This window comes from Nipponia nippon, unplaced genomic scaffold (assembly GCF_047370975.1).
Source record: "Nipponia nippon isolate SJK-2023a ecotype South Korea unplaced genomic scaffold, ASM4737097v1 scaffold_8, whole genome shotgun sequence".
Classification (NCBI taxonomy): Eukaryota; Metazoa; Chordata; class Aves; order Pelecaniformes; family Threskiornithidae; genus Nipponia; species Nipponia nippon.
Window position 1 is genome coordinate 51,389,028 of NW_028262402.1, and position 19,717 is coordinate 51,408,744.

At 40.6% G+C, this 19,717-nt stretch overlaps 1 protein-coding gene across 2 annotated transcripts in view; it reads right to left on the bottom strand.

The window, feature by feature from the left end:
- ARSB (arylsulfatase B) overlaps positions 1-19,717 on the bottom strand; it is a 77,463-nt gene that overhangs the window by 48,683 nt on the left and 9,063 nt on the right. For both annotated transcript variants that reach the window (XR_015700949.1, XM_087741520.1), the window contains exon 4: positions 19,065-19,272. Coding sequence is in view for 1 of the 2 variants with exons in the window: in XM_087741520.1 (XP_087597646.1) it covers positions 19,065-19,272 (208 nt within the window). In the remaining variant the exon portion in view is untranslated. The remainder of the gene's footprint in view (positions 1-19,064; positions 19,273-19,717) is intronic.

Genomic DNA, 19,717 nt, shown 5'->3' on the forward strand with positions numbered 1-19,717 from the left:
ACAACAACAAAAAAAACACTTCCAGGGATATGAAGCTGCCAAAACTTAGAATTACATGCAAACAGCAGAGGCAAATGATCTAATACACAAGCATTAAAGCCTCAGGGTTGTGCTCAGAACCCACATTTTCCATCGTAATATCCTGTACCCCCTCTTCCTTGGTGTTTACTTGAGGGGGACTGCTCTGACTGCCTTCTGTCACTTCTCTGGCACAAAACAAACAGAGCAATCTGGAGCTAATTTAAGTGGTTCAGCACATCAGGATACAGCTGGGAAAGGTTTCAGGAGAAAAGCTGGGGAGGAAGAAGAGGGCTGTGCATGGTCCAGCTGAGCCTGTGCCCAGGAAGGCGGTGCAGATGGGCACCTTCCAACACTGCTGCCTGCAGCCAGGGAAAACTGCCCTGTGTCAAAATGCTCCAGCCAGTCCAGGAACAGCAGAAACCTCAACACCGGGAATTAAGAAGTCTGCTCCTAACAGCAGGAGTGGCAGGGCCACCACTCAGTGTCAGGAACATTTCAGCTGATCCTGGCTCATCCAGCAGTAGCCCAACTCCTCCCGTGTGTCTACAGCTTCTATGTTTCATCCGCTATGAGTCAGATGTCTTTTTTTCTTCTTCTTCTTAAGTGTAGGCACATGCATTGGCTTTACACAGTGCAAACTATGACTTGATTCTGGCAATTGGACAGATTTACATCTGTTTTTCACATCGCTTTTGTTTGAGAGGAGTGACTCCAGTTTTTAATCACTTGAGGCCCTAGCTATACTCAGAATATATTGGCTCAATTCAGTAGCAGAAGGAAACACACGTCTGCTGGCACGAAGACATAAAAATGAAAGCAAACTCTTCAGTTATTACTTATTACACTGGACATTTGAAAAAAGGGCAGCATGCACCTTAGTGAGAAGTATCTGTCCTTAAGCTAACTTTCACACCAAGCACATAAACCATAAAACCCAAATTCCATCCGACAATTCTCTAAACCACATACATCAATAAAAGAGTAAAGAAAATAATGCTCTTTATAACACTAGTCATAAAATTCTGGGGGAGCAGGGGGGAAGGTTAATTACTTTGTGATTTGCTGCAACTATTCCGTCTCCTGTAGGCTGTTTCATTCTCCTAGGGCTGACAGTGAAATGAAACACGTAAGTTTATTCGGCATGCATGGATAAGGTGGAAAATGCATCAGTCTTGTATAGATATATTCAGCAATGTCCAAGCCTCTCCCAACGGCTACCTCAGCTTTCGCTAAATGCAATCAGACTTACAGGGGAGGAAAGGGATTATTTGATAAGGTAACATGGTGACATAAAAACATAGGTAACGAAGAGAAATGGATGTTTACACAAATAATTTTCTTTCCCTTTAATGATCTAAGTAGCATTTTAAACCAGTTTTCATAAATCTGTTTTTCAGCAATGGATTATGTTTTCAGGATGGGGAAATGGAAAAGAACATACTTGCTGAATGAATATTTCAGAGTAATTTTTTACTTGTTATTTATTTATTTAACATCTTTGCTGGGTGACAGGTAATAATGGCTGAATAACACATTGCTGAATGTAAGAAAAAGGATGTTAAGCTGGCTAAAACTGAACCTATTTTCTCCAAATAAACAGAAAAAATCCTAGTGTTTACAGTGTGCCTAATATTCCTCCCCTCCTCCTTAATTTTGTCACATCGATGCTACATTCAAATGAGTGACAAGAACTCAAAATTTTTAATTTAATAACAATTATTTTATTCCAACTTTGTGATCTACTTTTTTCCCAGCTACATGCCAAAACATGCCCTCTTCTAATTGTTCCCATGTTGGAATCTCTGCAATACGCCTGCAAGACACCATGGTAGTTCAGTAAGGTCACCAGCAATTTCCTCTTGGCAACATCCAACCTTTCTCCAACATCATCATCCTTGAACTTTCTGCCACTTTTGATCACATTTCCTGAATCCTGAAGTTGTGAAATCTCTCCTCTTGGCAACTATCTAGCTTTACAGACCACATCCAGTGCTCAAATATACACATATAACTTTCAGTGATTTTGAAGGGGAGCTGTTCACATGCATAATGGAAACAACTGTAGACTTCAAAGGAATAGTCAAATTTCATATTTTGCTCTTGGTGGGCATTTTGATTTTAACCAAACTCTATCCTTTACAGGTTAACTGGTTTCCTGTTCCATTCCTGATTGGGAAAGATGCAGAAAAACCCACAATGCACTAACAGATTCCTCTGCTCAAAGACAGTATTTCACTTTAAACAGAGCTTTAGCCCTGGATGGCCAAGTGTTTCCCAGTACACCCATACTTCAGAAATAAGCCAATCCTTTCATTTTCAGAAGACATCTTGCCTTTTCTCTGCAGATTCATTACCTAATGTAGTAATTAAAGCCATGAAGCGCATCCACTTTATGCTTCAACCTGTGTTTGCAAAAGCAGTCTGTCCACTACTGCTTGTCATCCATGATGCCACCAACAGTCAGAATTTATCACCTCTTTCATATTATTGACAAAACCACTCACATGATCCTTCCTCAGCCTGCTCAGTCCAAACTTGCATTAGCGAAGATCTGCTGTTTCAGTCAAACGGGCTTGTAAACAAGGGTGAGACAAGAGGGATGTTGGCATCCTGTGTGGTGAGCTCCTCCAATCTCCACAATTACAGCTGCAGTTTTATCTTCCTCATAAGGACCTCTGCTCTCCTGAGTAACCACTACCTGACCCATACATGTGAGTCCAGAAGTCCCATCCTCCCCCTACTCCCACTTTGGCAAAGGAGTTACTAATTCTTCAAAAATCCAACTTCAAGTCCCTCTCAGGATTACGGAATAAGTGACCCATTAAATTAGTCAAGGTCTTCAGGTCCATGTTTTCCTAAAGCCTCTCTCCTCATTTGCCTTAGGCTGCAGCAAGATGTGCTCTTGTGGCTCTGACTAAACTAAAGAGTTAAGCTAATTAAAAGCTCTCAGATTGCACAAGAGGTTAACAGTTCCTACAAAAGGCTGGTATAATAGCATGCGTGCTTACTTTTAACACAATTCTGTCAAAATTATCTGGATTAATAAACCAAAACCACTGTAACTATTAAAAATGTTCAAGCTACCCAAGGTCAGTTGTAGAGAATCACAGGAAGCCACACGCAGTCCCTGAACACAGCTGAGAGACCCCAGGGGCAATTGCCTGTGATGGGAGGCACCTGTGGACAGAAAAAGCCCTGAACCTTAGTCCCAAGCATCACCATCACTGTCTACACAGCTATTCTTCCTCCTGAGGCATGCATTTTTCCTTTTAATTTTTTTGCATTTGCATTCTTTCTGCTGCCTTTGACTTTCTGATGAACTGTAACTGTTGGCCAGGAGCAGTTTATATCTCATAGTCAATGTGAACCATTTGTGGTCAGTAAAATGTAATTATTAAACTGTTTTAAACAAAGACTTTGCTTTTTCAATCCATTGAAATCACTGGAATACAGCTTGATGACAGCGTAATGTGTGATACGTTCAAGTAGGCAGACAGGAATTCATACCATTTGCAGTCACAACTGCAACTATGTACAACTTTCATGAGAAAAGTAATGGAAGCCACTTCTTTTTTTTACCTCCATGAGAACAGCAATGGAAGAATACTATTGAAAAAATTCGGATTTGACAGAAAAGCATGCATAGGGTGTCATTCTTAAGATCCACTTATTACAAATGCTTATTTGTTTGTAAAATATGCTACAATGCTGCAGTGCAAACAGAAAGCAGACTTAAAGAGATGTAAGTATTAAAACTGTCGTTAAATTCTGCATATCAGACATCAACATATTCTAACTATTTCATTGTTAATTTGATAAAATATCTTCTTGAAAGATATCAGAAGCAGTGCATTGCTCCAATTACATGCAGTTTTCTGCAGTGACTAGTAATAATCTTTTGCACAGCCTAAACATGTAAATCGTATATAATACAAGAATTTAATAATGAAAAACATGTACTATTGTTGCTGCATTATTTGTTTTTATATGTAGTTGGTTAAAGCCATTTACTCTAAAATATAAGTGAAATTGCTGCTGCAGATTTCTGGTTCTTCCCAACCAAGTTCAAGCAACTCTGGAATCTTAATACAGAATTCAGGGTCAGCTCACTTCAATGTATACAAAGCTCTGGCTATATTTTAACTTGAGAAAATGCTATTAGAGGTCAAACCTAAGAGCAGGCACAGGCAGCATTCCACATGGCAGCAGTGCTCAAAGTTCAGATAAAAAGTGGGGGTGTTTCTTCCTGCTTAAAGAGAAACGTAAAGACAGATGCTGTATAGTAAGAGACGTATTCCAGTCATAGGAGGCACATGAAGGTATCCAGAGACACAGAGATTTGTAAAGGGCATAAAGACAATTAGTAGGAACGCATAGAGAAAGCGGAGGAAAGATTAAGACTGAGTTGTAAGGAACTGAAAAATAGAAACAAGGATCCTTACCAAAGGAGGGGAAATTAGCTTATTAGCTCCACTGTTAGTACAAAGAGCTAAAAAACCTGCAATGGACACTGCAGTAAGAGCTCTCCAAGGCAGTTTCACATCAGACATTTACATGATCTGATACACTCACCCACGGCCAAATCTTAACATCCACGACTAACGTACACAGTTAGTTTCAAACTCGCCCTGCTCAACTTCACTAGCTCTGAAGACGGACACTTTCCATCTTCTAGCCTTAGCTATGCTACAGATTTTTTTCCAATATTAAAACCTTCCATTATAGTTCCCAACCATGTTTCACCAAAAAAATCCTTTTCTGCATGCACAGGAGATGAGCAACACTAGGCCCATCTAAGCTTAAATCCCTTCTGAATCTTAGAGAAAGAGATCATCAGGAAAATCTATAGGCAAGAGCACAAAACTATGATACAAAACTTTCCTTCCACTTTTAAAGTCAACCAATTTTTAACTGGTACAATATCTTGCTATAAATAAATTGTAATTTGGAATAATTAACATGCGTTTATGGATTTTAGTGTTTCTTTGGGGTTTTTAACTCAAAAATCTGTAAAATGTATGGCTTCCTTGGCATTCAGCACATCTATATGCTGACACTCTAAGTAAATCCTGCTGGTTTTACTCTCCCATGAATTAAGGCAGAGAAGGAAAATCTTGCTCCTTTAACTCATGCTAAAGTGAAATTGTCCACAAATATAGATCTATTATATTCTATGCATAAGAATAACATGGAATAATGAAAACTGAGAGAGAGAAAAGAATGCGAAGGATAGCTGTGCAGAGCTTTTATTTGGAAGTTCTCTGTTTCTTCTGTACAGTTTAGCCTTCACTCACATGTTTACTTGGAGCGTACTTTAATTCTGGAATATTCATAAATATATTAAACAGATGTACTAACCAAATCATAGCTCATATGAATGTATAGGTATGAAAAAAATGAAAAAGGAGAACAGGATAACAGATCCAGAATATGTCAGCAGGCATTCAGGTAATCTTTTTCAGATACTACTTATTTGACTAAGGCCATCTTACAACACCTGCAGCTTCATCCAAATTCTTAACCCAGATCAGACAATATTCCATGCTTCTTTCCCAAGTTAATCAATGGTAGATTTTCCCTGTGTTTCCATATTGATTCATAGAAGCAAGGGCTGTCCATGATTGACAAAGTAAGTCTCTTGAAGAAGCAATATTTCTAAATAAATATAAAAGATTTGTGTGAAACAGTTCTGTGTTGTTCCAAACAATATTAATCAGTTACAAAGGAAATCTAAAAATTCATGTATATAAAATTTCAAACTTCAGTCTATTTGCATTTGTTCTGTTAAAAAATTATTAAAGAAATACTGAAATCAAAAATTATAAAAAGCTAAGTATTTCCATTCTTATCATTTTGTATGATCTTCTGTAATATAATGCAGTGGTAGAGTTCGCAGTCCTGAGGGACATGGGGCAAGCGAATAGTAAAGTCAGGATCCTAAATTTTAGGAAAACAAACTTGCAGCTGTTCAAGGAGTTAGTCAATGGGACCCCCTGGGAAACTGCCCTCTGGGACAAGGGACCAGAACAGAGCTGGCAGATCTTTAAGAACGCTTTCCAGAGCGCAAGAGCTCTCGATCCTCAGGTGTAAGAAATCAGGAAAGGAAGGCAGGAGACTGGCACAGCTAAGTTGGGACCTGCTGGTCAAACTAAGGGCAAGAAGGAAAAAAAAAAGCACAGGCAGTGGAAGCAGGGGCAGGTACCCTGGGAAGAGCATAAGGATGGTGCCCAGTTGTGTAGGGATGGGGTCAGGAAGGCCAAGGCACAGCTGGAGCTGAACTTGGCAAGGGACGCAAAGAATAATAAAAAGGGCTTCCACAGGTATGTCAGCCAGAAAAGGCAGGTCAAAGAAAGTGCACCCCCCCACCCCCTAAAGAATCATAGAATGCTTTGGGATGGAAGGGACCTTTAAAGGTCATCTAGTCGATGTTCATCCATGAACATGACTGGCAAACTGGTAACAACAGACAAGGACAAGGCTGAGGTACTCAACAACTTTTTTGCCTCAGTCTTCACTGGCAACCTCTCTTCCCACACCTCTTGAGCGGATGGACCACAAGGCAGGGACTGGGGGAGCAAAGTCCCTCCCACTGTAAGAGAAGGTCAGGTTTATGACCACCTGAGGAACCTGAACATACATAAGTCTACAGGACCCGACGAGATGCATCCCAGAGTCCTGAGGGAATTGGCTCATGTAGTCACCAAGCCACTCTCCATCATATTTGAAAAGTCATGGCAGTCAGGTGAAGTCCCCGGTGACTGGAAAAAGAGAAATATTGCAGCCATTTTTAAGAAAGGGTAGACAGGAGGACCCTGGGAACTACCGACCTGTCAGCCTCGCCTCTGTGCCTGGGAAGATCATGGAACAGATCCTCCTAGAAGCTATGCTAAGGCACATGGAAGACAGGGAGGTGATTTGAGAGAGCCAGCAGGGCTTCACCAAGGGCAAGTCCTGCCTGACCAACCTAGTGGCCTTCTGTGATGGAGTGACTACCTCAGTGGATGAGGGAAGAGCTACGGATGTCATCTATCTGGACTTCTGTAAGGCCTTTGATACAGTCCCCCACAACATCCTTCTCTCTAAACTGAACAGACACTGATTTGATGGATGTACTATTTGGCGGATAAGGAATTGGCCAGATGGTTGCATTCAGAGAGTACGGTCAACAGCTCAATGTCCAGATGGAGAACAGTGACAAGTAGTGTCCCTCAGGGGTCCATACTGGGACCAGTACTGTTTAATGACTTCATCAATGACATAGACAGTGGGATTGAGTGCACCCTAAGCAAACTTGCAGGTGACACCAAGCCGAGTGGTGCAGTTGACACGCCTGAGGGACGGGATGCCATCCAGAGGGACCTGGACAAGCTGGAGAAATGGGCCCATGTGAACCTCAGGAGGTTCAACAAGGTCAAGTGCAAGGTCCTGCACATGGGTTGGGGCAATCCCCGGTATCAATACAGGCTGGGGGATGAAGGGATTGAGAGCAGCCCTGCCGAGAAGGACTTGGGGGTACTGGTGGATGAAAAGCTGGACATGAGCTGGCAATGTGCGCTCGCAGCCCAGAAAGCCAAGTGTGTCCTGGGCTGCATCAAAAGAAGCATGGCCAGCAGGTCAAGGGAGGTGCTCTGGTGAGACCCCACCTGCGGTACTGCATCCAGCTCCGGGGTCCTCAGCACAAGAAACAGATGGACCTACTGAAGCAGGTCCAGAGGAGGGCCACAAAAATGATCAGAGGGATGGAACACCTCTGCTATAAGAAAAGGCTGAGAGAGCTGAGGTTGTTCAGCCTGGAGAAGAGAAGGCTCCAGGGAGACCTAATTGCAGCCTTCCAGAAGGTAAAGTGGGCTTATAAGAAAGATGGGGACAGACTTTTTAGTAGGGCCTGTTGCAATAGGACAAGGGTAATGGTTGTAAACTAAAAGAAGGCAGATTCAGACTAGATATAAGGAAGAGATTTTTTATGATGAGGGTGGTGAAACACTGGAACAGGTTGCCCAGAGAGGTGGTAGATGCCCCATGCCTGGAAACATTCAAGGTCAGGTTGGACATGGCTGTGAGCAATCTGATCTGGTTGAAGACGTCCCTGCTCATTGCAGGGGGTTGGACTAGATATTTAAAGGCCCCTTCCTACTCAAACCATTCTATGATTCTATAAAATCAAGCTATTTAAAAAAATGTAAAAGAATTACAGAGTTATAGAACCATAGAATCATTTAGGTGGGAAAAGACCTTTAAGATCATCAAGTCCATTAACCTATCACTGCCAAGTCCACCACTAAACCATGTCCCTAAGCACCACATCTACAGGTCTTTCTAATACCTCCAGGGATGGAGACTCAACCACTTCCCTGGGCAGCCTGGTCCAGTGCCTGACTACCCTTTCAGTGAAGAAGTTTCTCCTGATATCCAATCTAAACCTCCCTTGACACAGCTTGAGGCCATTTCATCTCATCCTATCACTTGTTACTTGGGAGAAGAGACTGACCCCCACCTCGCTACAGCCTCCTTTCAGGTAGTCGTAGAGAGCAATAAGGTCTCCCCTCAGCCTCCTCTTCTCCAAACTAAACAACCCCAGATCCCTCAGCCGCTCCTCATCAGACTTGTGCTCCAAACCCTTCAACAGCTTCGTTGCCCTTCTTTGGACACAATCCAGCACCTCAATGTCCTTCCTGTAGTGAGGGGCCCAAAACTGAACACAGTATTTAAAGTGCGGCCTCAACAATGCTGAGTACAAGGGGACGACCGCTTCCCTAGTCCTGCTGGCCACTCTATTTCTGATACAAGCCAGGGTGCCATTGGCCTTCTTGGCCACCTGGGCACACTGCTGGCTCATGTTCAGGCGGCTGTCAACCAACACCCGCAGCTCCTTTTCTGCCAGGCAGCTCTCCAGCCACTCCTCCCCAGGCCTGTAGCGTTGCATGGGGTTGTTGTGACCCAAGTGCAGGACCCAGCACTGAGCCTTGTTGAACCTCATACAGTTGGCCTCGGCCCAGTGATCCAGCCTGTCCAGGTCCCTCTGTAGGGCCTTCCTACCCTACAGCAGATCGACACTCCCACCCAACTTGGTGTCATCTGCAGACTTACTGAGGGTGCACTCAATCCCCTCATCCAGATCATCGATAAAGATATTAAACAGAACTGGCCCCAACACTGAGCCCTGCGGAACACCACTGGTGACTGGCCGCTAACTGGATTTAACTCCATTCACCACCATGCTCTGGGCTCGGCCATTCAGACAGTTTTTTACCTAGTGGACACCCATCCAAGCCATGAGCAGCCAGTTTCTCCAGGAGAACGCTGTGGGAGACAGTGTCAAAGGCCTTACTAAAGTCCAGCTAGACAATATCCACAGCCTTTCCCTCATCCACGAAGCGGGTCACCTGGTCACAGAAGGAGATCAGGCTGGTCAAGCAGGACCTCCCTTTCATAAACGCATGCTGACTGGGCCTGATCCCCCGGTTGTCCTGTACGTGCCATGTGATGGCACTCAAGATGATCTGCTCCATAACGTTCCCTGGCACTTAGGTCAGGCTGACAGGCCTGTAGTTCCCCGGATCCTCCTTCTGGCCCTTCTTGTAGATGGGCATCACATTTGCTAACCTCCAGTCAACTGGGACCTCCCTGGTTAGCCAGGACTGCTGAGAGATGATGGAAAGTGTCTTGGTGATCACTTCTGCCAGCTCCCTCAGTACCCCTGTGTGGATCCCATCTGGCCCCATAGACTTGTGCGTGTCTACATGGTATAGCAGCTCACTAACCATTTCCCCTTGGATTATGGGGGCTTCATTCTGCTCCCCATCCCTGTCTTCCAGCTCAGGGGGCTGGGCACCCCGAGAACAACTGGTCTGACTATGAAAGACTGAGGCAAAGAAGGCATGAAGTACCTCAGCCTTTTCCTTGTCCTCTGTCACTGTTTCTCCCTGCATCCAATAAAGGACGGAGATTCTCCTTAGCCCTCCTTTTGTTGCTAATATATTTATAGAAACATTTTTTGTTGTCTTTTACGGCAGTAGCCAGATTAAGTTCTAGTTGGGCTTTGGCCCTTGTAATCCTCTCCCTGCATAACCTCACAACATCCTTGTAGTCCTCCTGAGTTACCTGCCCCTTCTTCCAAAGGTGATAAACTCTTTTTTTTTTCCTGTGTTCCAGCCACATAATAGCAGATATTAAAAAATATTAGTGCTCTATGTGATAGATTTAGTATATATCCACTCCGCTGAGCGATTCCTAGTGATACTAACAGTAGTATTCCTCTTTTCCTTGCACATTTTAAGTTCAAAATTTGGCTATAGAAGAAACTTAGGTTCTAAGAGAACAATGGCAATAGACAAAAGAGATGTTGTAGCCATCTCCTTTGTTAATGTTGGTGAAGAAACTAGTTGATCAGTAAATGGCATATCTTTGGCTACATCTTAATATTTAGTAGCTTTAACAGTACTCAATTAATTTAATAATACCCAATATATATGTAAATTCATGGCAGTAGTCTAAAGCAACGTACAGGACAAGGAAGAAATACTAAAAGTTGTGCAAGAAACAGTTGTGAGGAAAAACAGAGAAAGCTTATTTACTCAAAGATTTTCTAAGCTTTTTTGATATCACCTGCAGTGTTACATTAGAAGAAAGTCTCCCACAGAAACTGGAAAACATTTCACTATTTGAATACCTAAGATGGGCAATCAGGGAAACAAACAGAAACCCATACCCACTGGGTCCCAGTAAAATAGCGAAGGAGCAAATTCCTTCCCTCTCCTCAAGTTTCTGATATATTTCCACTGTGCAACACCTGAGCTGAGAATGATGAAAGCTTAAAAAGTAACTCAAACTCACATGCTCTTTGGACTTTTTCCCCCTTTTCTTGTTGTGCTACTGCATTAGGAGATTTTACGAGTTGTAAACAGCAACAGCAGAAACACACTTCTGATCCTGAATCTCACAGCATCTGAAGTGATCCTACCACTGTGCCACCATCAGCCAGGCAGCACAATTCCCTCAACAGAGGATGAATTACAGGGGATGAGAGATTGAGGACAGATTTTCAAACACCTTTGTCTCACTGATCCAAAACAGTATGAACCACTAAACTGGATGATGGAAGATGTTGCTTCTTTCTCTCTTTTGTGTAATTCTGGCTTTGTTTTCCAGTACTGAGTTTTTTATTTTTCTCTCTGATATTGTAATATTGCATTTCAAAAATCAAATGCAATTTAACCTTGAATACTAGTGACCATATAGGTTCCTTTAATCCTCAACAACTAAACAATAATAGGTGTAACAAGTACAGAAAAAGATAGCAGAAATAAAATGGCTTATCCAATTCATCCACAGTTTAATTCTGTAAACATTTGTTACAAGTTATATATCTGTTGCTCCTTTGAAGGGCTGGGGCTTTAAGAGCAATAATGCTCTTATACTTAATCAGAACCATATGGATGTCAGTGTGAGGGTCCATCCAACTGAAGCAGAACTGAAAGTATATTAAAAGTTAACTGTGAAATTATTTCTTATGTAACTTAGAGAGTTTAAGAAGCCAATTTAACAATGTTAGTGTCTCGGTATTGTTGAAAACAGAGCATGTCAATGAAGTGACTCACACCACCTATGACATTTTCACAGAGCAGATTTCTCAAGTTTGCAGCTAAAAATAAATAAAAGAAGTAGCATGCAACCTGCAAACAATCTCAGACAAAGATAAACAAAAGATAGAAGATGGGACAAAACCCATACGCCTACACCTTTCTTGCTGTTGCCTGTTTCTGATGGGGAGACTGCAGAAAAGCCAAACCCCAGCAGTTTTGTTTACATGAAGTGCCAACATCTCTCTTCCATGATGCAAAACTGGGCTTTGTATGATTTTGTTTTAAATACTATTGAAATTATGGAGGCAGTCAATAGATCACAGTAATAAAAAGCAAAGAAGGGGAACTGCAAGCAACACTGATACAATAGTTTAAAACCCCCACAGTTATTTAGTGGACATGATACAACTACGTACCATTTAATATGTACTTATTTAAAAATGAAGTGATGGATATAAGCAGGAGACAAGTCTACATGCATAATTCTCGTACACAGAAGTTTGGATGTAACACTACAATCAGTTGCCAATACCAACAAATCAAGCAGGCAGTTAGCTGTTGCTGGTTTTTTTTTTAAAACCTTTTTTAATTTTCTGTGTGAATTTCATATATATGAAAGGGAATTAAACAGCACTTACTAGTGCCAGACACAATACAAGCAAGCACCAGACAGCTTCAATGCACAGCTCTGTAAATGCATCTCATTTTTGACCTCCAACATTCTTGCTGAAAGTCTAGGTCACAGAACAGGCCTTCAGAGCCCTTCCTTTGTGTGATCCAAGCTCATGGTTGTGATTCACAGTTAAACAGAGAGCGCTGTCGATAATAGCGGTAAAGGATCACATTTGGGTAAAATTTCTCCCCCTCTGATCTTCACAGCATGAATAATGCTTATTCTGTACATGTTCCAAGTGCGGAACTCCCATTGAGGTTTCATTTAAAAAAAAAAAAAAAAGAAAGAGTACCGAATACACAGCAGAGATCTACACTGTGGATAAGAGACTCACAGCATGAATTAGAGAATAACTTTGCCCTTAATTTGAACTCAAGTTCTTCCCTGCTTCCCCATATTGCATCTGAAAGATCCATTTGTTGCTGTGTTTTTCAATCATGCTGCAAGTGTGACAGAAATGCAAGCACACTCCCTCTGATGGCTAACACAAAACATACATTTCCAATGCAACAAACCAAAATCATTTGGTTAAGATCAATTGGTGAAAAAACATCTGTTGTATACTTCAGTCTGATGCTGTATACTCTCAGTGGAAAGCATAACCTTGAAGGTTCAATATAAGCAGCAGAAAAGCCACTCAAAAAAGTGTCTTCAGAGTGCTGACACATTATTATATTTTCAGTGCTTAATACAGAATTTTGTATGTGTGCGATGGAAGAACTACTGAAAGCCTTTCCATTAGAGGGACAATAGAAACAGAGAACTAGACTTTCTACTATAAAATTCTGCTAATGTAATTCTTGTTGTGCTTTAAATACACCCATAGGGCTTTTATTTTCCATCAAAGGAACATAATACCTCTCCTGCATCAGAGCACCCTTTGCTGAGCAACTTTACTGAGCATTTACAGAGTAACTTTTACTGAGTTGTGCTCAGATAAATTAACCTCTACCTTTTTTTGTAACTCACCAGAACTGTCTCTTTATTCTCCTGACTTTTCTAAAGTGGGGAAAAAAAAAAAAAGGGAAAATTGATCTCATGGAAAAAAATGCATTTGATGTACACGAGATTCCAACAGTTACAAATTTAGGCCTACACAAGCTGCATGAACAATGTCCTTTTTCATCCTATTCAATTCTTTTTTTTTTTTCCTCCCAGTACAGCTTTCATGATAGGAGCAATCCTAGCACAGACAGTCTCAAGCGACTGCTTTTATTGTAAGCAGTCTCAGTAATTAAACTGGTCTCAGTAGTTACAGACCCTGCTGTGTCAGGTCTACACTAGTATTGACCGTCACTAAACACAAGAGAAACACAGAGGGAAATTTTAACCTAAAAGCAATGGGAATAACCTGACAAACTGTTCATATGGCTGCAGTAAGCAAGTTAAATGAGCCATAGTGAAGAAAACTCTGGACTTGTCCCAGTGATAGAGCACTGAACCTGACCACTGATTTGCATGTGTAAGATTCTGACACAAAGAATAATGGCTTCTTAAACACTATAATGGAGAACAAACTCGTATAGTTTAATAGTAATCATAGCTTAAGACAGCCTTCTGAAAGCTGTGCGAAATTATTAAATGTTGTTAACATGTAAACTGAGTTGTTTTCAGCATTCATCTCAGTCTGAGAAAAAATTTGCTAGGATAACTATTAGCATGCTTAAGTCAAAGCTTTAGACAAAAATGGCCAGCTTGCGACTCTGGGTAAAATTAACTTCTGAGTTTCATCTAGAAGTGAACTTCACTTTAAGCACTAGCATTTGCTAAAAACAGGAAGAAAAATTCAAGATTCCACTTATGTTGGAATTTTTAAACACCAACGGAAAAAAGACGCAACTGTCTCTGGCACAAGGTCATCCTCTGTTCAGGAACTCACTTTTGGAGTGTCAGGTTTTGCATGGAAAAAGCAGGGTGGATGGAGAGGGGTTAATGCTAGAAGGAAGGAAAGATAAATAAACACTTCCTACAAAACGGTTTGGGTTTTCATAGGATTTTAAAACAGGAGGAAAAAATATAATATATTGACTATCAACATCTTCTCAGTTTTCATTTTGAAATTAATTTCCATCATAACATTTCTGCCTTTCATAATATATTCTTACAAATCAGTCTACATGTCTCATTACTATTATCTGCAACATATGGCAGAAAAGATATTCTTTTATTTCTAAAAAATTTATTCTTACCACCCATACTGTAATGTGGAAAAAGCCTAAAAAAAGAATAAACACCAACACTGGAGTATAAAACACCAACCACATGCACCTTTCACTATTTATCATTGACATGCAACAACTCTGACCAGTGCAAGTATAGTGATCAGCTGCAACTCTTGCCTGTATAATAACAAGCGTAAATAATCAAGAAATAGAAAAGCAGTATTTGGGAATACACTGACTCAAATAACTAGTTTGATTGAAGGTGCTTGCAGCTAAGGCACCTGTGTTTATTTCCTCTTAGAAACCAGCAGATGCTCAGGCAGCAGACGCCCAGGCATCTTCCTCGCTGGCAATGCACTGAACCTCTCAGAACCTCCTGGCAAGACCACTTAAAGCAGGTCTTCAGATCTGTAATTGAGCAGATTTACTAAAAAAAATCTGACAACACAACCTTCAACATTAGCACCTCTAACACCACAGCCAGAGAATAACTGCTCTAACCAATCTGTCCTTCAGTTGGCTTGGACAATCTGCAATTAAAAGTCTCTCTGAAGTCCCTTACCAGCAAAAGAGAAGGAGCAGGAGTTCATTCAGGAACAAAGACATCAGGAAGAAGATAAAAAACTGCCCTTAGGAAACCCGTGAAAGTCAGATCCCTGGTTTCTACCAAAGTAGGAGCTGGAAATAAGCAAAAAAAATCCCAACATTTTATTAGACAACAACCACAATACGCTGGCTGGAATGGGGGCGGGGGGAAAGAGGCTGAGAAAAAGTCTTTATTCGGGTCATATGAAATTCTGAGGGAAAAAAAATCTAGAGGTGTGTGAGAGAGAGAGAGACTGTATAAACCTCAGTAATTATGTCCAAGACAATCTGTGCTCTTATTAATCATAATTCTAAAATGATAAAAAGCCCCTCTTTTGGAGTGAAAACAGTCATTGCTGTCACATGCTCCATTATGGAAAGGATTTATGTGGTTTCCTTTTAGCAATGTAAACCAAGGCTTGAACAGTTCCACATATTTTACTGTTCGAAAGCCCTCTTATGGCAACTACCAGACACTACAATGCTAATCCACATTTAAGAATTAACAGACATATTGGAAGAAAGAACGGTAAGGAGTTTTGCTCCAAAATTATTTAGTATGTTAAAAAGCTGAAAGTTAAATAAAGCAAAGGATAGCAGCTTTAATACAGAACTGAAATTAGGGGCCGGATTCCTTTGCTCTAAAGTTGGCGAATTTCCACCAAAATTACTTGTAATATGTTGCAGAAACTATAAACACATGGTATTTACAGCAAATCTCCATTTCTTACCTCAAATCATAGGTCTATATTTGAAGCAAAATTTGGACTCTAAGCCAGTGTTAATAGCGCTGTGGTAAATTTGTACCATTGAATGCTTTTTATGACCTTTATGTTAAATCAAGGCCCTCTTCAGCAAAGTTAGTAGTTATAGTCTCTTAAGTTTCCTAAAAAGAAAAATAAACTGTATGTCTCATTCTTTTTTATTTCAAGTGGATAAAAGGCCATGGGTACCCAAGACAGTGCTGCATCCATTTTTATCGGTTTTGCCTGAACAGACAATAACTTCATTTTCACCACTGATCTCATTAGCATAGACTGACTTGTATCTTCAGTATAGAAGGTGCTTCATAAAAGCAAATTCTACTTCGTATCACACCAGTCAAGACTTTTCAAGCTACTACTTGATACACAAATATAACACCACATACTACTGAACTGCCACATCTTTTTCTTTTTCTTATTTAGCTGTAGAAATAGCTTGTGTATCTATTCAAAAAGACACCAGAGATGTTGATTTACACGATATACCGATGGAGTCAGACTTTGCTAATGACCAGATTACTTCATTTTTGGCCTGGTGTCTCCATCAGCCCACTTTAAAAAGGAACTGGAGTTCTTCCACGCATTTTACAAGGCCCTTTTAAAATGTGCAGTACTTCCATTTGCCAACTGGCATGTTTTCAAGGTAATCCTGGTTGAAACATAACACATACAAATAGCAAGAAACACGAAAGAGTTTAACAAAAGAAATGTACCATGAGAGCAAAGATTATATCATGTTCTAGAGTATTTCAATGAGCACCCACTAAAAAGAGGTCTCTAATTTTGGGGTCGACACTTCACAGTGAAAAAATCAACCGGAAGACTGTATGTTTATTGTAATGCTATTTGCTATAGCACACAATAGCAAATGACCACTAGTAAATTATTTTTTCATGGGCAATTTTGAAGCCATGAGAGATGCAAACATCCAAGTGTGAATTTTGGCCGCAACTAAACAGAGAATAGTAATGCATCTAGTAAAATCTACCCCAAAAGTAGGATCTCCGCTTCTTTTTCCTCTACATGTTTCCAACACCACAGTTATCAAATCACACAGGTTTATAACAAAACAGAGAGTGCTTTTATGATCCTGTGTCTTTAACTACTATGTTGAAGAGACATATAGATACTGCTCCTTAAAATTATGGATACACTTTATTCTTCCCTAGATTCTCCCTTGCAGTCTTCATTTAAATCCTTAAATGATTCTTAACCCCGCAACATGGGAAGAACTTTCTTGGAGAGAAATCCTGTGCCTCTTGCCGTACCAAGCAACAGGAGGGTCTCCCAGTCCCAGGAGAGCACTTGGGGCAGGGAGAGGGGGCTCAGCTTCCTCAAGCAGGCATGCCCTCAAGATCTGAAGGTAATATCATACTACAAGTATACACCCACACTATAGCTACCAGTGCACACTAAGACTCCCAATTACAAAGGACTTGAAAGCTGTGCAGAGAGATCTCACACAGCACAACTCTGCACCAGACGCTCAACTGCAGACCCTCTTGTGTTTCTTTTCAACTACGTTCTAATGCCCATTTTAAAACACACCATCTGCAAAAGCAATAAATATAATATAGAAAAGCTGAATAGATTTCATGCTTCTTTTCTTTTTGCCTTTTTTTTAAATGCTTAACAGTTTCAATATTTGATTTTTGGAAACCGGGTCTTTAATGCATGCAGTGTTTTATGCCTGTAAAGAATAGTTGTTTGAAGCGAAGAGAGAACACTGAAAAAACCCAAATCACTGTCCCCTGGCCTGCTTGATCTAGGCCCAATTTCCCTGCATTTCAATCATATTAAATTCCATTCTCCGCAGTTTAAAATGTCAATTAAGTCAAGATCAGTCTGATTAGATAGGGCAGACACTGGATTCTCCTGACTGTTTGACTCTTGTTGAAACATACCTGTAGTTGATTGCAAGATAACTACTATTATAATCAGGGTATACTGTCATTGTTTCAGAAAAAAATGTTTCATAAACAAAAAAATAAATTTGTCCTTTTAACTCAGTCATACCCTGTAATTCCAACTCAGATTTGTTTAGTTTTATTCCACAACATACTGAACAAACATTACTGAAATAACTCTACCAGGACCCCATCAGCAAAGACTGGATTTTTTCCATATGGAATAAATATTGCTATCATTTTCCATATGGCTTTGCTTACTTTCAGTTCTAAATATGAAAACAGTGCAAACAGAAACAGGCATAGAAGAGTTATCAAAACCTGTTAGAGCCAAAACCTGGACATAAATGTAACACTACAAGGCAAACAGGTTTGGACTCGAAATTCTAAGATTCCAAGTGCTATAGCATGCAGCTGCTAAACTCAAAACACATCACTGCATTTTCATCAGACCTTGGGGTTTGGGGTTTTCGTTGTTGGCGGTGGTGTTTTTTTTAAAGTGTTCACAGAAAATTAATTTGCCATTTTGACAGCCTAATATGTAAAGCCTGGACAAAAGAGCAACTGTAAGCATCGAAAGGCTACTTCCCACTCCCAAACAAACAAGAACAGCTATGTTCCTGAAACCCAGCCAAGCAGCTGTATCTCAAGAAGGTTCTGTTTTATTCCTAATTTGGGAACAAAGGACACTGCTTTGTAATGTATTATTTGCATTACCCTAATAATCTAGAAACCATATCGTGTGCTAGTACATACAACAACTTAGCCTGTAATCTGGCAGCCTAGACTATATCATCACGTATTAAGCTTTTTTATTAACAGACCTCTGCTTCATGGGAGTAAGGTGCCAGTGAAATACTTCAAGCAAGACAAAAATTCCATGACACATGAAAATAAGGAAAAGAGTGAGTTTTGGCTTCCAGCTGCTTGCTGTCTGGCTGTTTGTGCTTCATGCAACACGTGGCAATTTATAGACTAATCAGACACCTACCTATAGCTCAGGACAAATGAATTTGGTAGATTGCTCTCAGTAAGGATTCAATTCTGACAGCTACTCAGTAACTGCAGTAGCAAGTAAAATGCCTCCAACTTCACCACACTCCTCAGTTTTTACAATGCTGTTTTTACTCTGATAGGAGTATCCCCCATTTGCACAGACACTTCCTCAGAGTTGTTTTTGTCATGCTTGAGAAAGCCATAAGAGGGGGGAGAGAAATGGCTCCTTCTGGTATAAAGTCCTGTTTCACTTTCATGGCTCTTCTGTAGTTAGAAAATACATGAGGAAGGACAGAGGGGCCAGGTGTCTCTGCAGTCAGCTTGTCAGACACTTTATCAAAGTTATTACTGAAAGAATATTTAAATGAACTTACCAGTAGAGAAAACAAGAACTGTGTTGTCCCAAAGACCATATCTTTTCAGAGCATCAGTAAGATTTCCTACAGCTTCATCCATAAGAGTCACCATCCCTGCATAATGGCGTCTCTTTACATCTTTAATGGAAGAATATGCTTTCATGTATTCTTCAGGGACCTCGAGAGGTTCATGGACAGACTGAAAAGCGAGGTAGAGAAAGAGGGGCTGGGGTGGAAGGGATAGAATGGAAATTAATTGAACATGAAGTACTAAATGCAAAAGTTACTGCAGCAAAAGCAGCCCTGATTCATCAACAGCTGCAGGCACTGTGTTTTGATTTCTTCTACACTTCTCTCTTCTAATCCCTAAACATAAACTAATAAAACTTTGATAAAGGACTTTTGCGAAGCTGTGGAAAAACATCAGGTGTATCTTTTCTTCAAAACGCAGTTGATAACAGATTCTTTCTATGGAACTTTTCCCTTTAAACTTTCCATTCTCTTTTCAGAAGAGCAAACTACATGCTAAATCATTTCTATAAATTCATTACTTGTATTATTAAAAAAGAAATGGAGAAGGGGAACAGGCCAGGGCTGTGCAGCCAAAGCTGATTCTGACAGCAGACAAGGCAAGTTTTACCAGTGCTACTTCTCACATTTAGCTCTACATA